Source organism: Chlorocebus sabaeus, chromosome 20 (genome assembly GCF_047675955.1).
Source record: "Chlorocebus sabaeus isolate Y175 chromosome 20, mChlSab1.0.hap1, whole genome shotgun sequence".
Taxonomy (NCBI): Eukaryota; Metazoa; Chordata; class Mammalia; order Primates; family Cercopithecidae; genus Chlorocebus; species Chlorocebus sabaeus.
In genome coordinates this window covers 9,989,807-10,015,995 of record NC_132923.1, presented here as the reverse complement: position 1 = coordinate 10,015,995, position 26,189 = coordinate 9,989,807, and the positions used below count along the sequence as shown (strand labels likewise).

The 26,189-nt window shown below is 46.8% G+C and overlaps 3 protein-coding genes and 1 pseudogene across 3 annotated transcripts; all 4 read right to left on the bottom strand.

Moving 5' to 3' along the window:
• On the bottom strand, positions 1 to 957 carry LOC103223968 (protein S100-A12). Its single transcript, XM_007977090.3, is given in 3 exon segments — positions 1 to 335; positions 822 to 906; positions 908 to 957. Coding segments are annotated over 3 exon segments (276 nt in total). The 3' UTR covers positions 1 to 194.
• Positions 958 to 5,751: 4,794 nt separating this feature from the next.
• Positions 5,752 to 15,451, bottom strand: LOC103225874 (lysosomal-associated transmembrane protein 4B pseudogene; annotated as a pseudogene).
• Positions 15,416 to 16,517, bottom strand: S100A8 (S100 calcium binding protein A8). The gene is made up of 3 exons (XM_007977089.3): positions 16,425 to 16,517; positions 15,778 to 15,940; positions 15,416 to 15,627 (listed from the first exon to the last, which is right to left on the bottom strand). The coding sequence occupies exons 2-3, from the start codon at positions 15,916 to 15,918 to the stop codon at positions 15,487 to 15,489; spliced, it is 282 nt and encodes a 93-aa protein (XP_007975280.1). The 5' UTR covers positions 15,919 to 15,940; positions 16,425 to 16,517; the 3' UTR covers positions 15,416 to 15,486.
• A 5,543-nt stretch (positions 16,518 to 22,060) lies between these two features.
• LOC103223966 (protein S100-A15A) lies at positions 22,061 to 25,026 on the bottom strand. Its single transcript, XM_007977087.3, has 2 exons — positions 24,817 to 25,026; positions 22,061 to 22,365 (listed from the first exon to the last, which is right to left on the bottom strand). Exons 1-2 carry the CDS (start codon positions 24,964 to 24,966, stop codon positions 22,189 to 22,191), a joined length of 327 nt encoding a protein of 108 aa, XP_007975278.3. The 5' UTR covers positions 24,967 to 25,026; the 3' UTR covers positions 22,061 to 22,188.
• Between the last annotated feature and the right edge of the window lie 1,163 nt (positions 25,027 to 26,189).

Sequence of the window (26,189 nt, the reverse complement as noted above, 5' to 3'; positions counted from 1 at the left end):
AAGAGCAGGGGTAAGGTGTGATCAAGTCTGGGAACCACAGGCATGGAAAGAAAAAAGTTCACAGACACTATTCAGAACTTTTCATGAGTGTATTTATTAACTCTCACTCCCCACAGGCAAGGCTGAGTTTTGGTGAGGGAAAGGAAAGACCCTCATTGATGACATTGCTGGGTAAAAGGCCTTCAGAGAGCTACCTACTCTTTGTGGGTATGGTCATGGGCAGCCTTCAGCGCAATGGCTGACAGGGATATGAATTCCTGAAAGTCGACCTGTTCATCTTGATTAGCATCCAGGCCTTGGAATATTTTGTTAATGACAGCTTTGTCTCTGGTATTCTAGGAAAAAAGGATAACAGAGACCTTGAGTTCAGAACCTCCACACAAGACCCTTTCTTAGGCCTCTTATCCCTCAGAGCTCGAGTTAGGGAAGCCCAGGCACATTAACTCATTAGCCAACACTGTGTTGGAGAATCCAGTGTAACAAAACAGAGGACACAATGGTCATGAACCACACGGGAATTAACAAGTCTTGGACCTGGAAGGTACTCTTCTGCTCACTCATTCAACCCCTCCGGTGCCCTGCCTCTCTCCATTTTACATATAAGGAAACAGACTCAGAGAGAGGAACTGAGTAGAGCCTTAAGTGAGTTATTGAGAGAGGGAAGCAAAGGCCCTCTCCCACAGCAGTGGGGAGCATCCTTTGGGAGCTCAAACTGGGGCCAACTCCACCCTAGTCCTTGCCCCACCATCCTCTGCCAGGCCTTGCCACTCTCCTCAGTGCAGGTGTGTGGGCAAGTTTGCAGTGAGAGGGGCATAACCTACCTTGATGGTGTTTGCAAGCTCCTTTGGCAGCAGCTGCTTCAGCTCACCCTTAGAGACGGTGTCAAAATGCCCCATCCAAACTGAGATTGTGGAAGATATTGACAATTCCCTCCAGGTACTCTTCAAGTTTTGTCATCTTCCCAGCCTAACATTAACCTTCAAGGAAACAAGAGAGATCTAGCGCCAGTTTCTCCCCTACCCCTCAACATCCACTCTCCCCTTTCTTTCTGAATCAAGGGCCTAAAGAAAACATAACATCCTCCATATCTATTTGTGGTCTCTCTGCTCTGTTTGATCCATGGTGAACTTCTCATGTATGGATAGGATGAGGAGGAGAAAACATATAATACTGTCTAATGTCTAAAAGAATCAGCCTCAGTTGCCCATGTTCCATACCACCTCATCCACCGGGGAGTATAACTTGGAGAGTATTGCTTACTCAAGCGCCCTTGGGAAGGGTTCTGTGATTGGCCAGGCTGTTTGCTTTCCTCAGGTGATAGCACTATGGCCACATGTCCCCTACAAATGGTCCATAGCTCACCCCTGTTTAGCCATTCTTAAGTCATGGGACTGAGTCTACCTAGCACAAGAGCTGATCTACTTGGGTCCAAAATGCAATGTCACCCCAGAGGTGCTCAGGCAAGTGGAGGATTGTGGCTTCCAACACCTTGTGATTTCACTGCAGTCACTACCCTGTGGACCACCTAAGAACCCATCCAAGGAAAAGGCACTTGCCCCTCAATGCACAGGAATATGGAGCTACAGCAAAAAGCCATCAGTGGTGAAGGGCACTGAGCCAAGGAAGGTTTTATCATCAGTCCAGGCTTCATCTTCGCCCTTGGGTGAAGAAATCTCTGATTCATCTTGAGGCAATTTATGTAAAGTACTCTGTTGCTCAACAGAAGCTTCAAACCTGTGGCTTTGGCTGCCACAGGAGCAGCCCAGATTGTACCCAGCTCGAATTTTACCCTCCTGCTCAGCCTGAAGCAAAATCACCCCCACCCCATCCACCCACACATGGGTGCCCTGCACTTTTTTTAGCGCTGAACCAGGGCCCAGCCTTCAGGTTTAGCTCTACTCCGCTTCTCCCTAATAAAAGACTAGGAGAACAAACTTTACAGCATGGGTGTCTTGTTTTAACAGATGAGGTTACCAGCTCCTTTTGGCAAATGGAATATCAGCTTAAAGATCTGTATGCAGCTAAGGAGACAGGAAGGGAGACCTCCTCCTAAGTCATTCTGGGATGCAAAGCTCATCACTGGAGCAGTGGATAAATTTTCAAAAAAGATTCCAAGGTTTTCAAAAAAGGAGAGAGCAATACTACTATGCTTTCCCTTTGCGTTCCCATCACACTTTCCAACTTGGCTGTTACAAAGACCTAGAAAGCTGGAGTAGGGTAATCACTGTGTGTGAAGCAAGTTCGCCATACCTGGGTTACTTTGCCACGTTCATGAGTTCAGTAAGACAGAACATTCACATGAGTTTTAGTAAAGCAACTTTATTATTCACAGAGAGGCAGCAAGGGACAACAGATGCCCAGGATTCATGGACAGGTGGTCCTTCAAGACTCAGAAACCTGCCCAAAACGGATTAAGTCTCATCTGTACATTACCCATGTCGCACCAAAGCTGAGGGACATCCAAAAGCACTCTGCCCTTGGTTTATGCCTAGAGGTCAATAAGACTGCTGAGCAGCCAAGGCCATGTGAGAACCTGTACTGCCATCTGCCCCACAACCCAGATATCCCCCTTAGCAAAGCTAGTTCATTTCATGTGCCCACCGACCTCCCTGGATCTGGAGGCAAAAGTTTGTCTCTCAGATCCGTGTGACACCTTGACTGACACAATCTCAGTGCAACATTGTTGAGCCACTGACAGTATTTGTTTCACTAGGCCCAGGAGGACACCACCACAGCAGGATGATCAGGCCTGTGTAAATCAATGAAAGTGACCAAGGCGAGTTTCAATCATTTTAGGTTTATTTGGCCAAAGTTAAGGGTGCGTGCCCAGGAGGTAGATCTATGCCTTTCTCCAAAGATGATTTTGAGGGCTTCAATATTTGAAGGAGAAACAGTGGATATTGGGGGAAGAGGAAGAAATACTTTTTAAATGTGTCAGTAGATAAGAGGCAAGTGATTGCATCCTTTTGAGTCTTTGATCGATCTTTCACTGAATACACAATTTTCAAGTGGGAGGGGAGTAGAGGAAATAGTCACTTATGCCTTCATCTGGCTCAGTGTATCTGCATTTTTACATAAGATCACAAAAATAGGGCAGAGGAGGCAATCAGATATGGATTTGTCTTGGGTGAGCAGAGGGATGACTTTATGTTCTGTCATTTTTCCCACACCTGTGAAGATAAGCTATCAATTACACTGCCAGGGTGAAATTCAATAGAACTGTTTTAGGGTAAGGATCTTGAGGTTCACAAGAAATTTCCTTGTGGGCAAATTGTGAGGATGGTATATGGCTTTTTATATTTGTAGCTATCTTATTTAGAAACCAACCTCGAGGGGCAGGTTTGCATGACCCATTCCCAGCTTGATATTTCTCTCTGGCTTAGTATGTTAGGGGTCCTGAGATTTTTTTTTTTTTTTTCACATATGCCTGGAGAAGGGACTAGCCCAGGATCCCAATCATCCAGGCAAGAGGTTGCTAAAGGCGGATCACGAGATCAGGAGATCGAGACCATCCTGGCTAACACGGGAAACCCATCTCTACTAAAAATACAAAAAATTAGCCAGGCATGGTGGCAGGTGCCTGTAGTCCCAGCTACTCAGGAGGCTGAGGCAGGAGAATGGTGTGAACCCGGGAGGCGGAGTTTGCAGTGAGCCAAGATCTCGCCACTGCACTCCAGCCTGGGTGACAGAGTGAGACTCAAAAGAAAAAAAGAAATTAAACAAGCGGGAACACAGCCTCACACACAAATATGTAAATGGCCTAAACACTGCACTTAAAACACAAACAGTGGCAAATTCGATTTAACAAGACCCATCCTTCTGCTGTCTTCAAGACACCTGTCTCACACGTAATGACACTTGTTGGTTCAAAGTAAAGGGATGGAGAAAGATTTATCATGCAAACGGAAAACAAAAAAGACCAGAAGTTGCTATTCTTGAATCAGATCCAATAGACTTTAAACCAACAACAGTAGAAAAGGATAAAGAAGGGCATTACATAGTGATAAAGGGTTCTATTTAACAAGAAAATTTAACCATCTTAAATAAATACACACCCAACATTGGAGCACCCAGATTTATAAAACAAGTACTTCTGGATCTAAGAAAAGATTTTGGCAGCCACACAATAATAGCAGGGGACAACACCCCACTGACATCAGTAGACAGATCATCAAGGCAGAAAACTAACGAAGAAATTATGGACTTAAATTTGACAGTTGACCAATTAGACCTAATAGACATCTATAGAACAATGCACCCAACAACCATAGAATATATTATTTTCATCTGCACATGGAACATACTCTAAGATCAACCACATGCTCAGTCATAAGGTAAATCTCAATAAATTCAAAAAATCAAAATTATACCAAGAATCTTGGACCACAGTGGAATAAAAGTAGAAATCAATACCAAAAGGAACTCTCAAAACCACACAAATAAGTGGAAACTAAACAACTTGCTCCTGACTTTTGGTTAAACAACAAAATTAAGGCAGAAGTCAAAAAATTCTTTGACACATACAAAAATAGAGACATAACACAACATATCAAAACATCTGGAATGTAGCAAAAGTAGTGTTAAGAGGGATTTTCTTTTTCATCTTGGTTGTGGGCGAATCTCATTTTAATTGCAAAAGACTTCATTCACAGCACATTCAATAATGAACCAACAGGAGAGTTGCCGACTTTTGAACATATGAATATATAAAAATCTCTTGCAATTTAGGTAGTCAAGATAATAAGCACATAAAAGGAAAGCAATCCTCATTTTTCTGAAGACTTTTACATTTTAAAAGATGATTAGGTGTACTTGGAGTTCAAAGAAGTAGAATGTACTTTGCAGGGGAAGAAGGAGGAAAACATTTTCCATGTCATCAGGCAAATATACAACAAACATATCCCAATTCCACTTGATAAAGTCAGTTGGATGACTTCCTTGAACCAGGCTAGGGCGGAACACTCAGTAAAAGCGGGCCCGGGGTGGGGATGTGAATCCAGAAGAGGAGCACCAGATCCCATGCAGCGCCAAACACATCCGTTTCACCCTCTAACACAGGCGAGGCACACTGCCCCATGACCCTGGACATGGTATGCAGGAGAACAGACATCAGGTGATTACTGCTCCCACTGCCTGGTGCTTTCCAAAGGTCTAAGTCAGGCCATGGAGAAAATCCTTTACCACCAAATGCAAACTGTCATTGAACTTAAGTCAAAAAGGAGGTTATGGGGGAAATTCTTGAAACACATACATAAGGACTTCTATTTACCTAATTAGAACAACAATTACACAATTGGCATTCCTGTTTTCATAAAGTTTTGTTCTCTATATTGGAATGGTTTAAGAAAAGTTGTCTATTTTTTTGTTTTATTTTTCACTTTCAAAAGAGAGGGAACGGAGAGAAACGTGTGACTAATTGCCCAACTTTGGGGTCCCGCAGGTAGGAAAGCAGACTTCTCTGACTCTAGGTCCATCTAGATTTGGGGGAAGTTTCAATGCCTAAGGAAGGTTGGTGAAGCCCTTTACACCCCTAATCCTACAGAAAGTGTTCTACAGCGAATCTATCACAGTGTTCCAGCAAAGCATATGTTGAGGAAAACTACAGGTTTCAACTTAGCATCTAAATTTTTTAAAGTAGCATTTCAGCAACAAACAAGCGCAGAGAGCTCACCTCAAGAGTGAAATAACAGAACTACTGCTCAGGTACCTGAAAAGTCAAGCTGCTGCCCCCAGCTCCGCCCACTCAAAGGCTTAGGCAGACATGTAGGGTGGCGGCGGCTCCTTGGCAGCACCATTCACAGTGGTATTATCATAGGGGGGTAGGAGCACCGTAGCGTCATTGCTGGTAACATAAACCAGGACATAGGAGGCGCTCCTGCCATTGATGTATCAGCAGCAGTTCCAAACACAGCTAATCAAGTAACCCTTAATAGTTAAGATAATGCTAATAAACAGAAGAATAATAAGGACCAAACAGGTAGGATTCACTGACATGACATCATCTCTGCAGGGAAAATTAGGAGGCAGTTGTCCTATGCATTCCTAAATGGAGTTTGGATAAACAAGCACAGTGATTGCAACCAAGGTGTTCAGACAAAAATCAAAGATCTGGTAACAGGAGAATGGGACGATCCAGGTTGTGTGTTGCCTATATGCTTATAGTAATTAGCCATAGTGCATATCAGTATCATAAGAAGGTAAATCACAATGGCAATGCACATATTGGCATCATCCATGAACTCAGAGTCACCTCCCAGTTCAGAACTTGAAAAGTGATACTGATCCGGATCAGCCGGGCACTCAACAAAATCAACAGTACCACGGCATTGATGATCAGGTACCAGACACCGAGCTGGATGGTGCCAGGGCTGACATGGTGACACAGGCAGCAGCTGTTGGAGTAGAACCGCATCCAGGACGCGACCGGGGCGCGACCGTCTTCATGGCTCCTGGCGCGGAGGTGCGCCCAAGTTTCCAGGAGCGTTGACCTCCTTGCCCGGGGTCTGCTGTGCTGCTGCTGCAGGCTCTTCGGCCACTCCTGGCCCGCTCGCCCGTGCGCCCGCCGGCCTGGCTAGTGTATCCCCCCAAGAGGGAATTTTATAGCGCTAAATGCCTATATCAAGAAGATATTAATAAAAAGATCTCAAATTACCAACCCAACCTCACACTTAAAGTAAAAATTAAAAAATTAAAAAACAAGAAAATCAAGAACAACTAAACCAAAGCTAGCAGAAGAAAAGAAGTAACTAAAGTAAGAGCAGAACTAAATGGATTGAGACCCAAAAAGCCACACAAAGGATCAGTGAAATGAAAACTTGCTTTTTTGAAAGGATAAACAAGACCATTACCTAGATTAACAAAGAAAATGAGAGAAGATCAAACTAAACACAATCAGAAATGACAAAGGTGATATTACAACCGATTCCACAGAAATACAAGAGATCCTCAGAGATATGAACCTCTCTATGCATACAAACTAGAAAATGTAGAGGAAATGGATACATTGGTGGAAGCCAGGAAGAAATAGAATTTCTGAACAGACCAATAACAAGAAATGAAATTGAATCAGTAATAAAAGACCTACCAATAATAACAACAACAACTACAAAAAAAACCTGTATCAGATGGATTCATAGCCAAATTCTACTAGATCTACAAAGAAGAGCTGGTATCAATCCTAAAGAAACTATTGCAAAAAATCAAGCAGGGGTTCTTCCCTAACTCATTCTATGACACCATTATCCTCATGACACCAAAATTCAGCAAAGGCACAACAAAAAAAAAACAAAACTACAGTCCAATATCCCCGATGAGCATAGATGTAAAACTCTTCAATAAAATACTAGAAAACCAAATACAGGAGCATATCAAAAAGTTAATTTCCCAAATAAGTGGACTTTATTCCTGGAATGCAGGGATGGTTCAACATATGCAAATAAATACCTGTGATTCACCACATAAACAGAATTAAAAACAAAAACTATATGATCATCTCAATCGATGCAGAAAAGCATTCGATAAAAATTCAACATTTCTTCACAATAAAAGCTGTTGATAAATTGGACATCAAAGAAACATACCTCAAAATAATAAGAGCCATCTATGACAAATCCACAGTTGACATCATACTGAATAAGTATATTTTGGGTGCATTCTGCCTAAGAACTAGAACAAGATACGGATGTCTACTCTCACTACTCCTATTCAACATAGTACTAAAAGTCCTAACCAGAGCAATTAGACATGAGAAAGATATAAAAGGAACCCAAATTGAAAAGAGGAAATCAAATTATCTTTCTTCACTGACAATATGATTCCATGTCCAGAAAACTCTAAAGATTCTGCCAAAAGACTCCTAGACCTGATAAACAACTTCAGCAAATCTCAAAAAATGAAATCAACATAGAAAAATCAGTAGCATTGCTATACACCAATAATATTCAAGCTGAGAACCGAATCAAAGATATAATTCCATTTACAACAGTCACACAAAAAAATAAAATACCTAAGAAAACATCTAACCAGTGAGGTGAAAGACCTCTACAAGAAGAACTATAAAACACTGCTACAAGAAATCATAGATGACACAAACAAATGAAAAAGCATTTCATGCTCATGGATTGGAAGAATTGTTATAGTTAATTTAATACGTCCACATTGCCCAAAGCAATCTATAGATTCAATGCTATTCCTATCAAATTACCAAAGTCATTTTTCGGACAACTTTACAAAACTAGTCTAAAATTCATATAGAACCAAAAAGAGCACAAATAGCCAAAGCAATCTTAAGCAAAAAGAATATAACCAGAGGTACCCCATTACCCAATTTCAAACTATACTACAAGACTATAGTAACCAAAACAGTATGGTATTTGTACAAAAATAGACACATAGACCAATGGAACAGCATGGAGACCACTGAAATAAAGCCACATACCTACAACCAATTGACCTTGAACAAGACTGGCAAAAAATAAACAATGGGAAAAGGAAATCTTATTCAATAAATGGTGCTGGGGAAACTGGCTAACCATATGCAGAAGAATGAAACTGAACCCCTACCTCTCATCATATACAAAAATTAACTCAAGATGGATTAAAGACTTAAATGTTAAGACCTTAAACTATTAAAATCCTGGAAGAAAACCTAGGAAATACTCTTCTAGACATGTTCTAGGCAAAGAATTTATGATTAAGTCCTCGAAAGCAATGCAACAAAAATGAAAATTGATGTGGGACCTAATATTAAACTAAAAAGATTCCACACAGTGAAAGAAACTAATAACAGAGTAAACAGATAATCTACATAATGGGAGAAAACATTCACAAACTATGCATCTGACAAAAGGCTAATACCCAGAATCTACAAGGAACTCAAACAACTTAACAAGAAGGAAACAAATAACCCCATTAAAAAGTGGGCACAGGACATGAACAGACATTTCTCAAAAAAGAAACACAAGTAGCCAACAAACGTATGCAAAAACTAATCATCAGGAAGATGTGAATCAAAACCACAATGAAATACCATCTCACAAGTCAGGATGACTATTATTTAAAAGTCAAAAAATAACAGATGTTGGCAAGGTTGAAGAAAAAAAGGAATTGTTATACACTGTTAGTAGAAATGCAAATTAGTTCAGCAGTTTGGAGATTTCTCAAAGAACTAAAAATAGAATTGCCATTCAACCCATCAATCCCATTAGTGAGTATATACCCAAAGGAAAAGACACCTGCACTAGTATGTTTATCAAAACACTATTCACATTAGCAAAGACATGGAATCTACCCAGGTACCTATCAATGGCAGTTGGATAAAGAAAAGGTAGTACATATATGTCATATACGTCAATACTATGAAGCCATAAAAAAGGACACGATCATGCCGTTTGCAGCAACATGGATGCAGCTGGAGGCCATTATGCTAAGTGAATTAATGCAGAAACAGAAAACCAGGTACCAGAAGTTTTCGCTTATAAGTGAGAGCTAAACACTGAGTATACACCGACATCAAGATGGGAGCGGTAGACACTGGGGATTCCAAAAGGAGGGAGGGTAGGAGGGGCACCAGGGTTGAAAAGTGACCTAACAGGTACTATGTTCACTATTTGGGCAATGAGATCATTGGCAGCCCAAGCTTCAGCATCATGCAATATACCCATGTAACAAATCTGCACACGTATACCCTGAATCTAAAATAACTTTTTTTTGCAAAGAAACCAAAGAAGGATCCTTCAGATGGCCTCACTGTTTGAAACCAAAGGGCTGGGTCTGCCTCTGGATCCCTTCCCCCGTCTGTACAATCCCTAAGGTTTTTACTCAGGTGTAGCAGGAGGTGTTGGCAACAATCAAAGGCCACTCTGCTCTGCCAGCAGATGATCAGAGGCTGTTCAGGTGTTCATCACCAGCTTAGCTAATGAATTCGGTGAGTTTCATTGGTCCTAAATAGCCCAGGTGGTAGCATTAGTTATCACTGACATAGTCAATGACAAGCTGGGTACCATTTTTTCCAGGGTATGTACATCTATGCCAGGTAGGTGGATACAGACAGCAAAATGGAATCAGCTATCAGAATGCCTTCCTAGAAGAGTATCTCAGGCAACCCTACAATGTCAGAAGCCTTTCCAGCTTTTGCACAAACACTTGAGGATCCCAAATTCCAAAACAGCATACTCTATCTGAGAGTGACAGGTATTCTGCAGTATACCCCACAAAGGAATATTTTAGCCAGGGGAGCACATGTAACTCCAGTCAGGGAGCTGTCATTATAAAAGTCTCTTGTTCAAGTGTACAAAGCCCATGTCAGATTTAGCCATGAGTTAGGTGGCAAGGTAAATTGTATGATGTGCCTACTTTCCAATACCATTGACAATGTTTAAAATCTGTCTGATTTTATGTCTATGTCTTAGGTAACCTGCACTGAGGCCATCACTCTCCAGTTAGAAACACTGATGGCTGTTGGGGCCCCAGTCAAATTGGTAACAGGCCACAGATGGACTATTCCAGCACGGAGGTGCCCTGAGTATATGGGTGGCTGATTCAGCAATGTTTTAGATCACAGGGGAATTTCCCCATCTCCTAAGACTGGAAGGAAAGCTCCTCCGCCCAGGGAAGAAGACAGAATTGTTACTGGGGCAACCCCTAATAGTTTAGGGCAATCAAAATGCCAATCCTCTTGCTCTATACGTAAGGAGATTTTCCTTGCCTAGAGGATTGCTCACACCAGGAAAAAACTACCAATCCTTCAGTCCCTGAGGTGTGCCAGGTAAAGTTCTGGGCAAGGGAGAGTGGCCCAAGAGAGAAGTTCATCTGGTACCTTCTCCCCCTGCTCCTCACTCTGGACCGCAGAGACCCTCCGGGGAATGAGGAGAAAGAGGCCAGGCAGTCAGGTGAGGAAGGGCTGTCCCATCCACACCCAGGGTGGAAAACGGCTAGAAGAGAGCACCGTCATGTTTTAATTAGGGTCTCTTGCTCGGAGACATGAGTGTCTGAGTCTCCTCATGTGCAAAATGGAAAGAGCAATTACCTCTCTCACAGGGTTGCTATGAGAAATGAGATAAGTTACCACAATGTCTTGAGCTAAAAAGCAAAATCATCAACAAAATCATGGGCCTGTGTCAAAATTTTTGTTTCAATTCATTAATGAGAGAACCAGCAAGGAAGACTTTTTTGAACTGGTTTGAAGGATATTAAGAATATGAAAGACAGAAAGTAATGTCTAAGATTCTTAATTTAGACACAAGACAAGATACAAGTCTTTTGACTGTTCATAGGGTGACAAAAACCATAACAGTTTTGGATTTAAGGTCTTGACCAGCCCTTAAAGCCATATTGCCCTAGCCAGCAGAGGTAAACTGTCTACTTCATCTCTTATGGATTACTATCAAACACACTTTGCTGATTACTTTTCTCGAAAGTGTCAGATGAGGACTAGTAGCAAGGACCTGCTTTTATTCAGACAGACTCTAGCATGAGGTCAAAAATGTAAGCAATCACCAGTCTGCTTTTTTCCAGGTTTGAGATGATTTTTTTTTCTTTCACACTGACACACAGCTGGAGCCCAGTAAGTGTTGGTAGGATTTCCCTCCCCTTTTCAGCCCATTTGAGTTTAGACTGGATTCACCCCCGGCAGGAGGGCAGAAAATGGGCTGGATTCTGGACCCAATCAAAATTGTTCTGGTTCCCAAGTGGAGGGATAAACAGGAAAATCTTTTCCTTTGGAATCAGGCCTTTTACTCAGCCACTGTAGACGGACTGCCCGAGTCCAGATCCTCTCCATGCCTTTTAAGACTTTTGTCACAACCACTAGGAACACACCTGAAGTCAGGACCCTTGGGCGAAGAACTTGGAAGGAGAAGCAAGATTTCAGAGAGGTCATCCTTATAGGAACCAGAAATCATAGTGGCCGGATCTGCTTCAACTGGTGAGCCAAGCTCTCCTTTGTGGGCTCAAATGTTACATGCGATTTCCTGCTAAACTACTTATTTCTAAACTTCCCACTCCCTTGTTCTTCTTTTGCAGCTGGGGAAACAGGAAACAAAATCACCTTGCTCTGGGCCACGAGTCCTGTCTGATTCTGCCCAGTCAGTGGTTTCGGTAATGGGCACGGTCTTGTTTGTAAATCATCATCTCCAGGCCTGCGTCCTGCAGGAAGCTTCCAAGGCCTGCCTCTCTCACTTCTCTTCTCCAGATGGCCAGTGACAGCTGTGCCACCTCCCCTGCCCCACTGTGCACTCAAGAATCAACTGTTGACCCAATTCTTCACAACCAGTACCCATCACTTATGGTGAAACTCCAAAGGGCACTGTGGGCCACCTTCCTCTTCTGGTGGGCTCAGAAAAAGAAGACTTATTGGACTTTCAAGTGATGGCAGATAACTGAGAATAGTAACTCTCCCCAAAAGAATCCACTGACAGCAAGTCCAATAGTGCACTTTCAAGGTGAATCAAAGGCACTGAGATAGGTTGCCCCTCACCACCCTCACACACACACACACACACACACACACCCCACCCCCACCACCAATGTGGATAGCTGAGAGGCAGAATCGGGGTGCTCGCTCGTTTTGTGTACTCCTGTTACTATCTTTTCTCTTGTGAGGTCCCCTAAATGTTGAGTTGACCTGAGATGTGGCTTGGTGAACCCTGAGACCTTTACCACCTTTTTTAGCCTGGGCCACATTCGGGTCAGCTGCTCACCTTTAGACTACGTATTGGAGAAAATTATAGCAAGATCACTGTGGTGTCTCTCAGAGCTCCATAATCTCCGTTTCTGCAATGCTGAGTGTATTCCACACTCCTGACTTAAGTAGAAGCACTGGCATAGGGGGATGCATAGATATCCTTCAGCAAAACTGAGAAGAAAGCAATTTAATGCCTAGGCCTTTCTCCTTGCCCCAGGAGAAGCCCATCTCCATATTCTGATGACTAGATTTTCTCATCCCATCTTAGATCCCAATCTTAACTTTCAGCTGGCTGCCAACCATTTTCACTAATATGTTAGCTGATAACAAATAAAATTGGCTGGTAATTAAAACATCCATGAATAAGGGCTTAAACTGTTACCTTTCCCTGCTCATTCATAATTTATATGATTAAGGTATAAAGAAAAAGCTCAGTGGCCTGAGCTGTGTAATCTTCAGCACTGGAAACCAGTTAATCTGAGTGGCATTTTGCTAGTGATAGAAAAATGTTTTGCTCCTCCTGAAATCCTAGGGAATTGGTCACCTCCTCTTCTCCTCTTGGGCATGAAGCATATCTAGCTTCTCCAAAGATCCTCTCCCCTCCACTACCCCAGAGTTAGCTTCCTCTCTTCAGCCCGTGATCCTGGGGTTCCAAGCACAATAATTATCCCAGAGAGGGTGGAAGGCTCCCTGCTGTATTTAGTAACTCTTCCTGCAAAGAATCAATTGACAGCAAGTCCAACAGTGTACTTCCAAGGGGAATCAAAAGCACTGGGATAGATTGCACTCCCACCCTCACACACACACACACACACACACACACACACGCAGACCCCACCATACCCCACCATAAGTGTTGGTAGCTTTTTCTCCCCTCTTCAGCCCATTTGAATTTAGACTGAATTCTGCCAGGCAGGAGGGCAGAAAATGGTCTGGGTTCTGGACCCAACCAAAATTGTTCTGGTTCCCAAGTGGAGGAATAAACAGGAAAATCTTTTCCATTGAAATAAGGTCTTTTGTTCAGCCACTGTAGCCTGTGCTTCGGCAATGGCTGGGGCCCTAGTGCGGTGCAGAGGGACACCAAGCAGCCTCCATCTTCCAGGCCAGGGCGTATCCTCAGCTTCACGGAGCAGGAGAGCTGTGGAGGACTGTGGGCAGCAGGATAAGAACTGGTTTAACCCTTGGCAATAACAAATGTCCCCACAAAACATCCACCCACCCACCCAACATAACAATAGCAATAAAAATACTCCACCTTTTGGCCAGGTGTGGTGTGGATCACACCTGTAATCTCAGCACTTTGGGAAGCCAAGGTAGGAGGATCGCTTGAGTCCAGGAGTTTGACACTAGCCTGGGCAACATAGCAAGTCTCCATTTCTACAAAAAAATAATTTAAAAATTAGCCAAGGCCAGTGGCTCATGCCAGTAGTCCCAGCTACCAAAGAGACTAGCTGGGAGGATTACTTGAGCCCAGGTGTTCAAGGCTACGGTGAACCATGATCATGCCATTGTACTCTAGTGCAAGTGACAGAGCAAGACCCTGTGTCTCAGAAAAAAAAAAAAAAAAGAGAGAGACAAAGAGAGAGACAAAGAGAAATACTCTGCCTTTTATTACTAAAAGCCAGTAAGCAGGACAAGCGTTCTTAACCTTTTTGAGATGTTGGGCCTTTTTGAGACTCTGATGGAAGCCGTGGAGGAATGTTCTCAGTGCATGCACTCAAAATGATGCACTCAACTTCAACGCAATTTCAGAGATGTATAGACAGACAAGTTAAGAACCCTGGTTTAGTGATTCTGGTGACAGCTTCCTACCTCTTCACCCATCACTGACATCATTGCCCCAGCACCTAAGTGAGGACAACAGAAAATTCCCCACACCACAGCATGGAAATCCAGTTTGGGGTGACGTTCTTGTCAAAAGGTTCCCCTTCATTTTCTTCTTTTTTTGATGCACATCTCAGAGAATAACTATTCATCTTCGGGCCTTCCCCTTGTACCAGGCCTTGGGAAGTTTTTTTTAGATAATTCTCTGATCACCAAACCATAGAATCCCATAGGGCAGCATTTGAATAACCTATTCTTTGACTTAAGTTTTACTAATTTATTTTCCTACTTGTCTATTCCTTTATCATTTAATTGAGTTGGGAGCTTGGGAGTGGAGAGGGAGGAAAAATTTTCAAAATTCCCAAGGACAAACTACAGGTATGGGGACAGGTGTGGGGATTATCCTATTAATGGAGGACTCTAAACATTGTCCACCTACATCACACCACACACAGAATCAGCCCTTCCCTTGCTCGCTCTCTCTTTCTGTCTGTCTCTCTCTCACACACACACAGACACACACACACACACTTCTATGTAGCTATCAACCTAATTTCCCAAGAGCCACATCTAAGACATTTAACTGGAAACTAAAATTTAGCTTAGAGAACAGTATCAGTTGTTCTTATACCACCCTGTTCCCAAATCCCCGATCCATTTCAGAACTACTAGTAAAATCATCAGCTGTAGTGTCATGGACTTTTTGGAATCCTTAAGCCTCAAATCCAATGGCTCAATATGGTGGAGCTGGAAGGGAGTGTGGGGTAGAGGCCAGATGAGGGGTAAAGCAGGAAAGGCTTGTGAGAGGTGGGATTGGGTAATATAGATTACTTTTTCTTCCTTTGGGTTTTCCAACCCTCCCTCCACACCGAGGAACCTCATCCCACAAAAGCACGAATGAAAGATGCCTGAGGTATTGATGACTTTATTATTCTGCAGGTACATGTCCAGGGGCCCAGCCCCTGGGCCCAGTAACTCAGCTACTCTTTGTGGCCTTCTTTGTGGCTTTCTTTGTGGGCTTCCACGCCCATCTTTATCACAAGTATGAGGAATTCCTGGAAGTTAATTGCGCCATCGGTGTTGATGTCCAACTCTTTGAACCAGGCATCTGCACCCTTTTTCTGTCAGGATTGAGGAGAAGAAGCCAGAGTTTAAAGATCTCAGAGACAACCAAGGCATGGCCATCTACAAAGGGCAGTAGGGAGGACCGCTGGCCCAGGGCAGCCCCAGGACCAGGCAGAGAGCCCCCACCACACCCAGCCCCTCCTCACCCTGATATACTGAGGACACTCAGCCTCTAGCAATTTCTTCAGGTCATCCTTGTAGATAGCATGGTAATTCCCCTTTATCAGGGAGTACTTGTGGTAGACGTCGATGATGGAGTTCAAGGCTTTCTCCAGCTCTGTCAACATGATGCCCACGGACTTGCCTCACCTGAAAAACAGAACCCTCTTGGGAATCCCATGGCAGGGAGTTTGCATCTGCCCAGGGCAGTAATCAGAGGGTTCATGCCCCAAGCGATATCCTTGTCCTGGCCTGCACTCTCCAAATAACCAAATCAGCAGATGGCTATGGCTCTGGTGGGAAGAGGGGGGATGATAGGGATACAGGTGTGGGAAGGAGAAGGGTCCGTTCACACAGAGGCGTATGCACACACACGGGACCTGTCGACTTTCCTTACCATCCCACCCTCTGCCCAAGAAAGGTCCAGCCTAGGAGACAGTGTGCCCTTACCCACTGGAAGGTGCTGGAGGATGCACTCCTTCCTTATCCCTGCTTCACTCCCCACCTCCAGGAGTATCTTTGCTCCAGACCTCCCTGAGCTTTCTCTCTCCTCTCTCAGGAAGGCTACTCCTCTTCCCTGACCCTCCCCAAGGGAAGCCCAAAGTGTGGGGCCAACCCAGACAGTCCCACTTACCAGGTCTTCTGAAAGACAGCAGACAACAGACATGCAGAGCTGAGAGGCAGCTCCTTTTTATAGCGGTTAGGCTTGGCCAGCTGCCCACAGCTTCAGGCCATCAGAGACAGCTGCTCCCTGCCAGAGTTGCTACAGTCTCTGGTTTCTCAACCAGGTGAATGTGGCAATCACTGTGCAGAATGAAAATTTTGGGTGGGGAGGTAGGAGAAGCGGAAAGAGGAAGGCATTTGCTAGGCAATAGTGCCCAGAAGGAAAAAGCAGGAAGTGGGGCTCTTTTTCTGGGCTACTGACATCCACTTGCTTGATCCACCAGATTCCCACTCCCATTCTCTCTCCACTATTGTGACTGTTAATCCCCTCCTTTGTTGGTCAGGCTATACATCCCTGAAATTGAATTGAAGTTGAATGCATCATTTTGAGTGCATGCACTCAATGAGAACATTCCTTCATGACTTCCATCAGTTTCCAAGGGTCCAAAGACCGCAAAAGGGTTTAGAACACTTGTCCTGGCTGATGGCTATTAGTAATGAAAACTATTGTTCTCATTACTAAAAACTAAAACTATTGTTGTTGTTCTTTTTGGTGGGTGGGTGCTTTGTGGGGAAACGTGTTGTTGCCAAGGACTATATCCATTCCTACCCTGCTACCTACACTCCTCCACAGCTCTCCTGTTCTGTGAAGCTGGGGATGGACCATGCCATGGGAGATGGAGGCTGCTTGGGGTCCCTCTGCACTGCACAAGGGCCCGAGCCTTTGCATAAACACAGCAGGGAGCCTTTCACCCTCTCTCGGTTAACTATTGTGTCTGGGACCACAGGATCACAGGCTGAAGAGAGGAAACTAACTCTGAGGTAGCGGAGGGAAGGGGTTCTTTGGAGAAGCTAGACATGCTTCATGCCTAAGAGGAGAAGAGGAGGTGGCCAATTCCCCAGGATTTCAGAAGAAACAAATCCTCTCCCCACCACTAACAAAATGCCACTCAGATTAACTGGCTTTCAACCCTGAAGACTGTGGTGTGTTTCTGTTGTTACAAAGAAAATATTTGTAAAACAAATATCTGATAATGGATTAATATCCAGAATATAAAAGAATCCCTACAACTCAACAACAAAAAACAAACAAACCAATCAAAAAATGGGGAAAAGACTCAAAATTAAGATATACAAATGGCCAATAAGCACATGAAAATTACTAATCATTAGGAAAACATGGAGCAGAACAACAATGAGATACCACCTGACACCCACCAGGATGACTACTACTTCTTTTAAAACCCAGAAAATAACAAGTGTTGGCGAGGGCGTAGAGAATTGGAAGCCGAATGCACTGTTGGTGGGAAAGTAAAATAGTGCAGCTGCTATGGAAAACTGCAAGTTTGTTCCTCAAATAAATAAACACAGAATTACCACATGATCCAGTAATTCTGCTCCTGGTATATATGCAAAAGAATTGAATGCAGGGATTCAAACAGATGCTCATACATTCATGTTCATAGCAGCATTATTCACAAGAGCCAAAAGGTGGAAGCAACCCAAGTGTCCCTCAACAGAGGAATGGATGAAGAAAATGTTTTGTGGGCACGTGTTGTTGCCAAGGGCTAAATCCATTCCTACCCTGCTGCCCACACTCCTTCACAGCTCTCCTGTTCTGTGAAGCTGGGGATGCACCATGCCCCGGGAGATGGAGGCTTCTTGGGGTCCCTCTGCACTGCACAAGGGCCTGAGCCATTGCATAAACATACAGGGAGCCTTTCACCCTCCAAAATAAATCCAGCTCTCTCTGAATGTGAGCCACTGGGGACCCAGCAAGGAGCCCAGCACACACGATAACAGCAGCCATAATCACTGATCAGAGCAAATCATGGCAAAATACTAGTTAACACTCACTGGGCATTTCCCACATCCAGGAACTATTCTAAGTGCTTACTTAGATTAGTTGCATTATTTGCATTGATCTTTTAATTCTCACACTAATCCAATGATGTATGTACTATTATAATGCCCATTGTACAGATGAGGAAACTGAGCCCCACAGGGAGACTTAGTAATTCAGTGTATCAGATGACTGAGTGACTCATGATGGGATGTGACAGCATCCACTTCCTATTCCCACCTGTAATGTCTCTTGTCCCGGTAATGTCCTCCTCACCCTTCCTGATCCAGCTCAGGCATCATCTGCTCCAAGTCCATCCCTGATCTGCCTGCCTTCACGCAATCAATGCAGAGTTCATTCTTCTCTCCTCCACACTACCCAAATCCTTACCCATCACAGCATTTGCCCTGCTATGTTATGATTCATTTGTTTATTGTCTGTCTTTTCTTTGGGACCAGGAGACCATTTAGAAAAGAAATCACATTTCTTTTCACAACCCTAGGGCCTGGCGCCTACTAAGTGTTCAATTAATACTTATTGAGGGGATAAATGAATACAAAATTAAATTTGGCCTTTCCCTTATCCAAGGCGGAAATTCTCTTTATCACACTCAGCCATCTTAAATCATTTCTGGAAGAAGGCAGGGTATAAATTCATCAACCAAATGCAGTCTAACTTCCTTGACAAAAGGTGAATCAAGCTCTTATAGGAAAACAACACCATATCTGACATGACAAGTTTTCAACCAAGGATCCACCCTTGGCTAATACCTATTATTCACCACGTACTATCCTATGTGACCTGGCCTAACAGGACCTGCCTCAAAGCACCGCATCATATTTTCGAAGTATTTTGCATCCACTGACTCATTTGATATTCCCAGAAACCTTGTAAGGTAGACATTACAAGTGTAATTATCCCTATTTGACAGATGGGGAAACTGAGGCATAGGGCGTTACTCCAGGTCCTTTCCCAGGTCCAGTGAGGGAGTCCTGAGCGGTGACCTCCTCCCCACACCGTGTACAGGCTGACCAGCAAGATCATGAAATGTCGCCCCCTCCCCAGAAACTGTGCCCCTGGACAGACAGCCTTGGGTGCTTTGGGGACAGCAGGAGCCAGGTTGAACTGACCTTGCAGCAAAAGGTATCAGGACTTGGGTAAGCATATGGGGGGAAAGGCAGAGGCTGTAAGCAGCCTGGCGGACATGGGGCAACCTAGAGGGAGCAGAACCTGGTCATGTTTACAGGAAAGGGCTCAGTCCCTGGGTGTGTCCCAACAGACCTGACAGGCCCAATCCTGAGGCCAAGGAAATGAGGACAGAGCAGGCAGAGCTGGTGAAGAAACCCCCAGAAGGGGGCAGGAGAGGGGCAGGGAGGGCTCAGGCTGGGCGCCCCTGCTTCGTACTCAATGCCTGTGGAGCCCAGCACCTCTCGGGTGAGACAGACATTTCTCCTCTGGGCCTGGAAGAAGAGTGGCCTAAGTAACTCAGGCAATGGTCTTCATGCCTCTAGACAGTCAGGGGCCTGTGGGAAGGAGCACAGATCTAGGTCATCAATTCCAGTCCCCCAGGCTCCAATTCTGCATTCCTTCCCCTAGCACCTGCTGAGCGTTTAATGGGGACGCTGAGATGCTGTCTCGGTGGAGAGTACGAAACAAGCACAGTGCGGCAGAAGGTGCCCCTCCACAGGAGAGAATGAAAAGGGGAATGGGGTGCAGACATCTCCCAAGGAGGGTCCTGAAAGGCAAACTAAGCTGATGGCAAGTGTGGGAGGGACAGCAGGCCAGGTCTGGAGAAACGGGGGCAAATTCTGCCCCAGAGCCTGACTGATGAGAAAAAAGGTCTCCAGCTCAGCTCCAGGGACAACCCACCACATTTGGCGCAAAGGACCAGATGGAGAGGGAACCAGACCAAGTTCCTTAAGTGACCCTGCAGTCCTGTGCACAGGTGGTGTATCACCTTCCATCACTCTTTCAAAATCCGTGATTTCTATCTCAGTAAGCTCAGGACACCGGTTCCCAGACCAACCCTCAGAAGAAAACAACCCATTAAAATAGGCTCTGGCAGTTCCTGAAGGCAGAGGAGACCCTCCCTAAGAGATTCTGCATTAATTTCCTGGTGTCCCAGGAGAGAGGAAGAGGAAAAAGAAACAGAGCAAGCGCAGGGGCAGGTCTCAGGTGGGTGGTGTCAGGGACACGGGAGGACTTGGATCAGTGGGTCATGAATAGCCCTCGGTCAGGAGTAAGCCTCACATCCATCATCATGTTGTAGAAAAAAAACAGACCCAACCCTTCTCTCCTCCAGGAAGCCTTCCTGGGTTGACTGTCACCCAGGTTCTACTCATTGCTGTTCCCTTAACAGGTGTCTGTGGTTCTGCCAGGCTGGATTGTTGGCTCAGCTCCTGTCAGTGTCTGACTCAGCATGTGCAAACCCAGCACACAATTTTCCCTGCAGACTGGCTCCCACCCAGGCACCGAGGTCCCATGCCAATCGCCAGCACCTGAAACCTCCACCTCATTCTGGATCCTCCTCTCCCTCAGTCTGTGCCCAGGTCTGGGCTTTGATGTTCTGCCTTTTCTGATGCCTCCTCGCTTCCGTCCCCATGAAGCTGTTTACCTCCTCTTCACAGCCTCCAGCTAGGCTGTGCAGGTCTGCTCTGTCTTCCTCCACCCCAAACACCCACCACTAGTTTCCTAAAGCAGAGCTGGTCCCAGGGCCCTCGCCCCTTCCCCACACTTAACAACTCAGGATCCCTTACCAAAAGGAGACAGTCCAAATTCCAATGCTCAGTTTTCAGGGACTTCCAGACTCTGGTCCTAACCCACCTATTCAAGCTGACTTTCTACTCTTTTCTCCATGAACGCTAATTTCTGAGCAAACTTTCTGTTGCTCCCGGACATACTTTATGATTTTCTACTGTTGTTCCCTCTGCTAGAAATGCACCTTCCTCCCTATCCTGGTCTCGTCCCAGGCTCAGCCCCACCCTTGCTCGCTGATTCTTGAGGCTCTCTTTCAGAGCAGGGATGCTGTCAGAGGGGCATGTTAGTTCACCCCTACCCTCACCCCCTGCTACCACCTGCGTGGTGGGTGAGTGAGTGACCATGGACGAGGCCTCGCTCTCTATCTCCCCAGGAGAGGAGACTCTTCCTTCTCAGGCTGAACACTGCAGGTGGGGACTGTCTCCCCATCAGATGGGGCTCCCTGGAATCAGAGGTGGTGTCTCCCCCATCAGATATAAACTCCCTAGAGGAATAAGCTGTGCCTCCCCCTCAGACAGGGGCTCCCTGGAGATAGGAGCATGTCTCCCCTCAGACAGGGGCTCCCTGGGGATATAAGCTGTGTCTCCCCCTCAGACAGGGGCTCCCTGGAGATAGGAGCATGTCTCCCCTCAGACAGGGGCTCCCTGGAGATAGGAGCATGTCTCCCCTCAGACAGGGGCTCCCTGGAGATAGGAGCGTGTCTCCCCTCAGACAGGGGCTCCCTGGGGATATAAGCTGTGTCTCCCCCTCAGACAGGGGCTCCCTGGGGATATAAGCTGTGTCTCCCCCTCAGACAGGGGCTCCCTGGAGATAGAAGCTGTTTCTTCCCCTCAGACAGGAGCTTCCTGGAGGCAAGGGCTATTTCATTCATCTAAAATGGATCTTTCCCAGGTTGGGACTGAAACTTCTTTTTTTGGATTGTAGGTGAAGCCCAGAACCACATACTGACAAATCCTTGGAAATATGTATGAAATTGCTTTATTCTCTCTCACACTGCCCTCCTTTCCACAGACGTATACAGACATGTGCACACGCAGAGACACACACAGCTGGGTTCTCCATTCAGTTCCTGATAGCCAGGCCACACCTCCTCCTGGGTCAGGCTCCGGTGGGCAGGAGGCTGCCTGAGCTCCCTCTAGTACAGGCTGTGTTGAGCACAGTGGTGAGCGCACAGCTGCCGGTGGTACCGCAGGTGGTAGTCCTTCACCAGCTTTCCCAAGATATAGAGGAACTCATCGAAGCAGATCTGGTTGTCCTTATTCTTGTCTGCAGCCTGGAACAGTTCTGTGATATAGTACGGCTCCTTCCGGCCCTGAAAAGCGGGCAGAGTGTCAACCACCCACCCAGGCCTGCAGCCCACCTGCCAGGCTCCCCACAGCCCACTGGGAGGGGATGGGCTAACTGTGGCCTGGCCTGGCCTGCAAGGGCTTACAGGAAATGACTCCTCACTCCAATAGTCAGTGACCAGGACTCTGAATGCTGCAAAATCAGGCTCAAGAGACAGGGGCATGGTGGATGCCCCCATAACCAAGCCTGGAGCCAGCTGCATGTGTGCAGACAAAGGAGGTAAACTGGGCACCACTCATGGTTAACTGTCTTCAGTGCCCAGGGAGCCCTGGCATCCCAGACGATTTTGCATCCACTGGCAGCAGCTGTTTATACCTCTCTTCACAGCTGGGCTGGAGGCTCCTCTGGAGGGACACCCCAGCCAGGGCTTCCTCAAGGCAGGGCGGTGCCTTCCTCCTCCACACTGGGAGCTCCCCAGGAGCAGAGTCGACCTGGCCCTCGAGTCTGCATCCCCAGCGCTGCTGCAAGGCTAGTGCCCAGGGGGTCAGAGGTTTGCATGCCTGTGCATTTGCCTGCTTCGGGAGCAATTCCCAGGCAGAGGCACAGCGTGCGAACCTCTGAGCCCCGGGCGCTGGGCCCACATAGAGCGCAGAACAAGGGAAAGGACAAAGCCAGGAGCCCTGGAGCTGTCCAGGTTGTTCCGAGGCAGGTGGCCCAGATATGGCCCTGACGGCTGAGAAATGGGGATCGTAGAGGAGAGGAAAGAGGCATTTGAGGTGGAAGGAACAGCATGAAGAAAGTCACGGGCCAGAGCACAGCACAGGGACAGAGCGGGAAGACACCAGGTGGACATCGGGAGCACTGGGCAGGGCAGATGGGGCAGCTTTCAGCAAGATTTGGCTGGTGGGTATGAGAAGCCAGTGTGAAGCCCTAGAAACCATTTGGGGGAAGCAGCTGTGGGCAGGTTTGCAGCCTCTGTCTCCTCAGGGCCCAACCCCACCACCTGTTCCTGTGATCTTAACTGTTCCACAAAGCTGGTCACCCAGAGAGCAGCTGGAGGCTTCCCGCCTGGGACAGCCTCTCCCAGCTTCCCTCACCTCAGCCCACCTTCCCCAGGACTGCCCTGTGTCCAGGGTATGTCCCCAAGGGCCCCGTACCCCGGTGGGGCTTTGAGCCCCATGAGTGCAGGGTCCGGGCTGTCCTGGTACAGTTTGCCCTAGAAAGGACAAGGTTTCCTGGAAACAGGACCGCCCACAATCACTTCCCCCTCGCTCCGTCCCTCTCTACAACCCTCAGAGGAACACTGCAGTAAGCAGAGGCAAGGCTGAGGAGACAGGAAGTGATCAAAGAAGAGCGTTTTCCTGGATGGAGTGGCCTTGAGTCAGGATGGACCAGAAGTCCTCTGGAGATGACAGTCCAGACACCCCGGGGCATGGCTAGACAGGAGCATCCCACAGACACCCTTGCAGGCCTTGCAGGTCCCAAGGAGCCCAGTAATCACGGGTCTGGGTCTGATGACAAAGAAGATGGGCAGGGCCTGAGGGCTGTCTAAGTCTGGATTTGGGAGCTGGGCCTGTCCAGGTCTGAGAGATTCTGGGGACAGGAGGTGGAAGGGGAAGTAATGTTTCCTAACCCCACCCCACCCTACTCCTACTCTGGTTAGGGGGGCCACCGCAGCCCCTGCTATCCCTCCCCCATGCACGGGAGCAGGAGGGCCAGGCTTGTGCAGCCCAGGAGAAGGGGCTAAATTCAAAGGGCTTGGAAGGTGGCATGGGGTGAGGGGCAGAGGCACTGCCTCGATGGGCCTGTGGGCAGAGGGGAGGTGGAGGGCCTGTGCTCAGGAAGTAGATGGACAGAAGCATAAACAGGTTTGGGGTTAGGACTGAGTTCCAGGAAATCAGCTAAGTTTGGGCTGGAGAGAGGCCAGGCAGGGAGTTCTGGGAGAGGGAAGGACAAGAAACACAGCTGTGCTGGGGCCACCCCACTGTGGCCACAGATCCCACCGTCCCATGAATTAAAGATTCTCAGGGCCAGGCACGGTTGCTCACACCTGTAATCCCAGCACTTTGGGAGGCTAAGGCGGGTGGATTACTTGAGGCCAGGAATTCAAGACCAGCCTTGCCAACATGGTGAAACCCCATCTCTACTAAAAATACAAAAATTAGCCAGGCGTGATAGTGGCCGCCTATAATCCCAGCTACTCAGGAGGCTGAGGCACGAGAATCACTTGAACCTGGGAAGCGGAGGTTGCAGTGAGCAGAGATTGCACCACTGCACTCCAGCCTGGGCGACAGAGTCAGGTTCCATCTCCAGAAAAAAAAAAAAAAAAAAAAAAAAAAAGATTCTCATGAGAGACAGCGCCCTCTGTAATAACCTCAGCATTTGCTTTCAACACTCACTTGCCACCCCAGAATCCACCCTGTATTGGTGCCCGGGCCCCACTTCAACCCCCACCCTGATCCCAGACCCTGCGTACCAAGCTGTCCATGAAGCGGGGCATGTTGTCCATGAGCATGGCCTGCAACTCCTGCAGGGACAGGGTCTCCACATCGCCTTGCCGGGCTGCATACTGGTGGAAGCAGTGGATGATTTGGAAGAGGGATTCCTCCACTGGGGTGTCTGTCATGACTGCTGGGCCCTGGCCCCAGGCAGGGGGCAGACGTGGAGGTGCAGGGGTGCAGCAGCTGGGGACAGTGGGTGGAGAATCTGGGAGGAGAGAGCAGCACCTTGTCCCAGCCAGTCCACAGCAGATGGTGCTTCCTCCAAGAGCCTTCTCCCTCTTGTACCTGCCCACATTCCCACACGCAATCTCAGGCCACCAGGACCCCTGCACTCATCCGACCCCATGCAAACGTGACTCAAAGTCACTGCCCTACAAGAAGCTTCCCCGAAAATTCTCAAGACAGGACTCTGTTTGCTGGGACTGAGGGCTTCCTGGACACAGGAGCTGCATCCTCCTCCCTCCAACCTACCCCAATTTAGCAGATGCCTCAAGTCAAGAATGGGGAGAAACTAAAGACTCTGAAGCAAGTCAGTGTTTGTGTTGCTTTCCAATAGAAACATTTTTAAACCCTTGAAAAGGCAGAATCAGCACTACCATAAGCTGTCTTGTGCGACAAACAATATTAGAATAACCACACTACGCAGAAAACTGGGCCCTGCTCCTGAGCGATTGTGTTCTTTCCCAGTTGAATGTACAGGCAGCAAGTGGATCCCACCTGTCTTCCTGCTGCCACCACACTGTGCCACCCTCTCCAAAGGGAGTCCCTGTGCCATCAGCACCATCCCTTCAGCCCTTACATCCCACGGCCGCCCCAGAGCCTCTGTGCCGCTCCTCTCTGGTGCTCTGATGCCTGTGACCTTCCACTCCCCACTTCCTGTGGAGATGAGACCCCAGTTTTCGGGTGACAAGATCTCCCTGTCAGGTCAACGGTGCTCCCTGGACTCTGCAGATAGGAATCAGGACAACTGCTGCTTCCACCGCTCATGGAGCCAGCCTGGCACCAGGTGAACACTTTATACAAATTATCCCACACCCCACGTAACCCTCACGCGGGCCATAGGAAGCAGGCATCATTACTCCCATTTTCCTAAGGGGAAAATGAAACCCAGAAAGGATAAGCAATTTCCCCAAGATCACACAACCGATCTACCTGGAGCTTTGCTCAAACCCATGTCTTTGGGAACAAGCCCAAAGGCATGCTTTCAGTTCGGGTCCTACACCCCTCTTGGGCCACAATTGTACTGTTAGGATGTCCATCCACACTGTACGTGTTCTCTAAAACAAGTAAGCTGTACCCACCTCTGCTTTCTAGAACCTGCACAGACCCAACACAGACCCTCACCCCA